This window comes from Prosopis cineraria, unplaced genomic scaffold (genome assembly GCF_029017545.1).
Source record: "Prosopis cineraria cultivar Desert tree isolate PC_DT_omini unplaced genomic scaffold, ASM2901754v1 PC6, whole genome shotgun sequence".
NCBI classification, from domain to species: domain Eukaryota; kingdom Viridiplantae; phylum Streptophyta; class Magnoliopsida; order Fabales; family Fabaceae; genus Prosopis; species Prosopis cineraria.
The window spans coordinates 5,485,968-5,492,650 of record NW_026555337.1 but is presented as its reverse complement, the minus strand read 5'-3'; the positions used below and the strand labels follow the sequence as shown (position 1 = coordinate 5,492,650).

Genomic DNA, 6,683 nt, shown 5'->3' with positions numbered 1-6,683 from the left:
AATTGGTAATTTTGGAAGAAGTTTGGGTCAAAATGCAACTCTAAAAGTTAAGAGATTAAAATGTAATTTCTAAAAATTGTTTAGGGTCATGACGTAAATCCCAAAAATTATGGGCAAAACAAGGTATTTTTAAACTGAGCTTGAAACGCAATTTACATAATTTATTATTATTATTATTATTATTATTATTATTATTATTATTATTATTATATATTGTATTGGGCCCAGGCTATGGCCTAATTTTGTCTCACTTGAGTGAAACAACCCATTTCACATGTTGGGCCTTTTTTTTTTTAATGTGCTAGGCCTAAACAAAGTAAAAAAAAAAACTGGCCTGTCTCGGAGAAGATGGATCCCTAGGATTCGCTTCTTTGACCTGATTTTTGCTTCTTCTCCAGTCGTTGGACTGCAGAAGCACAAACTAGAAGCAAGAGGGACGTCCACGACGTCGGCAACCACACAATGACAGGCCACGATGTCAGGTCCTTCTTCAGTGATGTCAAATAGACCCTAGTACGCGACACCATGAGTTCGGGAGAGTACTGCTGTGAACCAAATAGCCTCTGCTAAAAATGCAGGGAACACAGAGACAATTTCTATTAGTTATTCATGGTGACAAAGCTCACACTGTTTTCAACAACTTTGACTAAAGATGCACCATGATGTACTAGCAACTCATCTCTTGCGATCTAAAGCTCTTTCCATCGATTCTATAATTTGTTGTTGCCTTTATTCGACGACACGATGACAGCTGTTGGAATGGTTTTTTTTAGCAAGCAATGCTAGTGTAGTATGACTTCGATAATATAAGCCCTAACAGCACACCAATAGCTCATCCCCGACGTCGGTGAATAAAAGGAAGAAAAGAGAGAGTGATAGAGATTCATGATAGAACATATTCATATGTCTAAACAAATCATGCTAATGGCTTCTTCGCAAATATAAGAGGCCAAGAAATTCTCAACTCAATAACAAGAGAAGAGTAAGAAACTCAACATGCTAATCAAATTTGAGCAAGCAAGATTGAAAGAAATTCTATTCAATTAATCATATTGAATTGAGATACTTCAGATATAATATTCATAACCTTGGTTCTAATGTCACTTGTTAATTCTAGTATCTCGATTCTCATAAATCAAATAAGACTTAAGGATAGTGATGTATATACGTGAAGAATTCATGATTGAATACGAGATCTCGATTGCCTCTAGTATAGGCAGACGCACAACTCACTGGACCCTCATAATCTTCAGAGAGTGGAGAGATAATGAAGTAAATGAAAACAATTGTGTGTGTAGTGGTTATCGACTAATCAATTTACAAGGATCAGATCAGTAACCGCTTCATTAATTAATTAATTAATTATATTTCATTATCTCAAACTCAATCAGTTAAGAGATAGAGAATAATTGACAGTTATTGGGTTGTAAGTTAGGTCTCTGCCCATTAGACTCACTTGTGTAGTCCACCTATCACGATCCATACAATATCATAAAAATCAATCCGTTTGGATTTATTAATTAGCGTAGATTTATAAATATATATTCCAACAGGAAATTGTTATTACGTCCTGCAATTAGCATCCTCGCAGTTTTCTTCGTGAGTTGTGTGAAACAAACAAACACCAAAATTGAATCATTTGTGCGTCTTATATTCTTATCCTGTGATTTTCTTTTATGCTTTGCTCATGTGCCTGCCCTCATCACAACGTATAATGCAAAGTCGATACGAAAGCTAGAAAAGAAATTTCATCAAAACTGTCTTCTCCATATGCTTGATTTGCAGAAAAATATTTTTATAAAGAATATATATATATATATATATATATATTTTCTTTATAAAAAATGCATTTCTACTAACAAAACATTATTTGCAAATTTAACGGTTTCTAACATATATAATAAAATCAAGCACTTGGAGTCTAATCCGGGCCAAAGTCATCGAGCGGGACGTTGCAATTTTTTTTCCATCGCCTGGTACCCCGAAAAGCTAGGGAATTGGGGATGTACAATTTGATTGGCCGTTTAAAATTTTTTAGGAATTTTTTTATTTTATTGGTAAAAACTGTGATAGTTAGTGTTAACCCTCATACATTAAGTAATTTTCATTTTTGCCCCCATATGTTTTTTTGGATTCAACCTTGGTGGAAATAGTACCACCTTTCACCCAAAATGAGTATCTCAGGATATTTTTTTAACATATTTATTTAATATGATAGTATATTATTTTAAAATTTGAACTTAAAATTCTAAAATAAAACTTCAACTCATTCAAGCAATTGAACCAAGTGTTTCTCAATGTTGCATTCTTTCATTAAGACAACATAAAGGGTATCTTATTTTTGTTTTATATATATATATATATATATATTTAATTATCCTTTATCATAACAAATAAATAAATAAATAAATAATATTTATTTTTAACATCCGATTAAACACGATCGATTAATCTTTTTCAATTGATACGTGTCAAAGCAGCGCTTGTTGAAATAAGTGATATGGTCCCACCGGACTCGATTCTCCTTTTTTGTTCAATTTCCATGTAGTTGGACGGCTTGGGCTTCTGGGCTTAAGGTCTTCATGTGAGCCATTTCCTTTAACATCACGCTTTTCTGAAACAAGTAGGCCTTATTGGGTTTTGATTTTAATGAATCAAATTTATTCATACACCTCACATGCACATATCGATGATGGGTTCAAATCCTGAACTTCACACTGGATCTGGATGGGAGCTGGTGTTGGCCATTGACAAGTAGGCTTTGTTGGGTAAAGTACTAATTAATTAGGAGTTGTTTTACACATCAAATCGATTATCAATTAAATAAATGAATCATTAGTGTTTTGCTCAAACCGGAGTGGTTTCACACTTTCAATACTGTAAGTTTGGCACCAAATGATTCAAAATCCATCTCCTATAAGTTTGGACCACAGCAATTATTAGAGAACCCGTCATTTGATATCATGCCCATCAAATGGGCATGGCCTGATGATGACCAAATAAATAATTGAAGTGTGAATTTGATGCTCGTCAAGCAGTACCGAGGTTGAGGAGTAAGCTTTCTCTCACGTGAAACCAACTTGGCAAGGCGTACACTTTCACTTGGATCTGTTGCCAGAAGAGGGGGACCTATATTTAGTTGCATGCGTGAAGCAGCGCATATATATGGTTAAGGCTCCTTTATTGGATGATTCCTCCTTTAGATGAAAGTCCTTCGTTGGAAGACACTCCTTTTTTTGGTTCAGTACATGATCACTTTAGTTGGGAAGAGAGAAGAGTGTAAAGTTTCATTTTACTTTCGTGACAAAAGTTAAATTTGAGGCCTCCGCTGTAATCTGCCGCCATGGCCTCATGGGTTGAATGTGTTGTGTGCAATGAATGTTACGTACTACCTGATCAATATATTCTGAAGAGATGGACTAAAGTCACTAAACAAGCCAGAAGCGCCATTTATGTGATTTTAAAGGAAGTGAGATCTAGGCAGAGATGCCAAGACAGCTATTGCACAAACACTATAGACAAGAAGTCGTCCACTTAGAAGCCTAGCCACTGAAGCTTCAGGAAGTCAGGAGGCATCATTAACTTTGTACGTGAAGCTATGCAGATGATTTGACAAGACAAGTGATTGACAAGTTTGGTGGGCAGCAAGAAAATGAAATGCCGAATGAAAGCAACATGGTAAAAAGAGAGCTAAAGTTTTGGGGTTCAAGAAGAACGGTACAAAGGATAGAAAGAGTGGCAAGCGCCAAAAAAAGTTGGGTTGAGAAGCAACCTGGGGGGGAAAAAAATCCCAAAAGAAAAGCTGCTGAACTGGTAACAATAAAAGTGCGAACGAAGAAAAACAAGGAAAGTCAGGTTGCGAAGCGGTCGAAGAAGAAAAGGGTGACAATCACTATCAATGTTTTAATAAATTATTTTTTTAATTATGAAATCCCAAGTCGGTTTTCCTAACTTCCAAAAAATAGATGTATACGACAAATTTAGAAAGAGATATAAAAAGTAAATATTAGATAGGAACCTCGTGCGTTGGATTCATGATAAATGTAAAATATCATATTTTATTAAATTGTTTAAATTAAAATGATAGTGTATCTAATAAAACAGAAAAAAATGGAAAAGACACTTAATGAGATGTTTTTGTCTAAAAAAACTTGAAGGAGCTCAGAAGAAATCTTTCTTTGATCTCTCATTGATCGGTAAAAAAAAAAAAAAAACTCGTTGGGAGACATAAAGATGAGGTTTTGGAAGGCAAATATTGTTTTTTTTGAATATTATTGATTGGAAGGCAATCCTTGCTGTTCTTTTCATTTACAAACTAACATTTGGTAAGCAGTTTTCGGAGTCAATTGTCCCTTTTCCTTGCTAATCTGGCTGTATAGGCAGAGTTTTTTTTTTTTTTTTCCATTCTTGCTCATCCTGTGTACCTTATTAGTTCAAAATAATTACACTTGCTTCAGGGACATGGAATTTATCCGTTATGAAAATAACAAAAATAAAATAAACATGATTTTGGGGGGGGGGGGGGAGAACTCTCATGGACTCTAGCCTAATAGTGCTCGGCCAATGACGTTTTGGAAAAACAGAGAACAAGTCACCAATTGTGAAAATAAACACTAGCATTAACACTAGTGTTCGCTTATTCTTTTGTGCCTGATGATCCTTTTCCGCTCTGCTCCCACATGCCACTCATCAGCTCAAGACAAAATGAAAAATTAAACCTAGAACCAAAAAAAAAAAAAAAAAACTCCAATTAATCTGTCTCGTACCGTTTCACTGAATATCTTCAGAGTGACGACTTAGAAAAACAAGAGTGCCCCATCATATGAAAAAATGTCTCCGCCGGCGCTGCCACCGTCGCCCCCAATATGTGGATAGCAATATTCACTGTACATATCTTCTGATATAAACGGCTCGGTCCAAAAATCGCCGCTGAATTCTTGAAATCTGCTGGCTTCCCGTGAAGCCACGCTGTTATACTCTTCCGGGGAATTTTTGGCGGTCGATCCTATATCATTAGAAGGCAGAGAAACAGAGTTGTCTTGATCTGCCGTGGTCCACGACGACGTCGTTTCCGTCCAGTTCAAGGATGAGCTCTCTAATATATTATTCAACTCATTCACGACTTTCACAATATCAGATTCTGGATGCTTGGTCGCATTGTTACGACCTGTTTTCTTGCCTTTCACCTCAGAATCATTCCTTCCTCTGTCCCTCGATCGCCTCTTGAGTTGGCTGTGCCAGTGATTCTTTATGTGGTTGTCGGTTCTTCCAGGCAGCTTCTCAGCAATCAGCGACCACCTATATTATATACATGCACATGACCATTAATTCATGTACGCCAAAACATTCCAGTCAATGTCGTGAAGCTCAAAATTCCCCGAATTGGGGGTGTGACAAATCAAGTAATCAACAAGCCGAGTCAAATTTCATACTTATTTCCATGCTGTTCGTGAAGTTTGAGGATGAGTTCCTCCTCTTGTGGAGTGTAGTTCCCACGTTTGAGATTTGGTCGCAGGTAGTTCATCCATCGAAGCCTGCAACTCTTTCCACACCTCGCCAAGCCTGTGATAACACACATACACGTTATATGTGTTTAGAATGACATGTGTGAGATCAAATTAAAGGCGATGAAGTGAACCTGCTAACTTGGGGAGTTGGCGCCAATTAGGATGGCCGTGGGTCTGAATATAAGAAATAAGCTTCTGGTCTTCTTCTTCGCTCCATGCACCTTTTTTAACTCCATTTGCGTCGATGAAAGGACCTCTCACCATCTCCTATATACAGAAACTATATTACAGTGGTACTTTATAGGTAAGGTAGCTATGTTACTCTGATCCCAAGTAAGTTTTCGATCCCTCCAGATCAGCCCACAATGAGAATATATGTAGATATATATACACACGCATAAATTGCCCCTGTCTGATCACATCTGAATAGCATTATCCTGTTGCGGCTTAAAACGTGTACATACACATGGCCCCACAACTTCGACATCATTACCAAAGCAACGAGGCTCAACGCTAGCCTGTATTTTACTGCTATACTAGTGTGCTGAAGTTGACAAGAAGGAATTTCTTGGAAGCCTTTAGGCTTCGGTAAAAAAACTAAAAATAATCCATTCTTGGACTACTTATGAAAGAGAATTGTCTTAGATACTATGCCTATATCTAATTGAACCTTGTTGCATAAGTTAAAAGATCCATGTGACACTATAAGAATCGAAAGGAGCAAGAAAATCGTGTGCTCGCCCACACACACATGAAGATAAGAATTCGATCCGAATATCAAGACATTAATACATACAATATAAATCATCAATTCGTTTGAAGTATGATGATGATAAAATAATTTAATCCGAGTTTGGGTTGAATAATTACTATGCAATACGAAGAAAATTAATAAACACCAAAAAAAAAATTTGTTGCCAGCTCACTTGGCAATGTAATGATAGCTGCTTTTACATAATTTAAAATAATATATGTCATTATAATATATGGTAAGCTTTATGTATTTATTTTTATGTAAAAAAGATAGAAAGTATTGTTGGATATTTCAATTTCATTTAATTAATTAGTTCTTTTTTTTTTTTTCAGCTTAGGAAGTGTGTAAAGGATCACGCGAAGCCGGTTGAAGATGTCTCCGTCATTGGATAATTGGCATCTTTGATCTTTGAGAAAAAGCAT

At 36.1% G+C, this 6,683-nt stretch overlaps 1 protein-coding gene across 2 annotated transcripts; it reads right to left on the bottom strand.

The window, feature by feature from the left end:
- Window positions 1-4,323: 4,323 nt before the first annotated feature.
- On the bottom strand, window positions 4,324-5,845 carry LOC129312982 (transcription factor MYB8-like). Of its 2 annotated transcripts, none has more exons than XM_054955788.1 (3): window positions 5,647-5,845; window positions 5,433-5,562; window positions 4,324-5,298 (listed from the first exon to the last, which is right to left on the bottom strand). In XM_054955788.1, the coding sequence occupies exons 1-3, from the start codon at window positions 5,741-5,743 to the stop codon at window positions 4,797-4,799; spliced, it is 729 nt and encodes a 242-aa protein (XP_054811763.1). In that variant the 5' UTR covers window positions 5,744-5,845; the 3' UTR covers window positions 4,324-4,796. The 2 variants fall into 2 exon arrangements, with proteins under 2 accessions (XP_054811763.1, XP_054811762.1); XM_054955787.1 differs by having other exon boundaries at window positions 4,325-5,298; window positions 5,639-5,845.
- Between the last annotated feature and the right edge of the window lie 838 nt (window positions 5,846-6,683).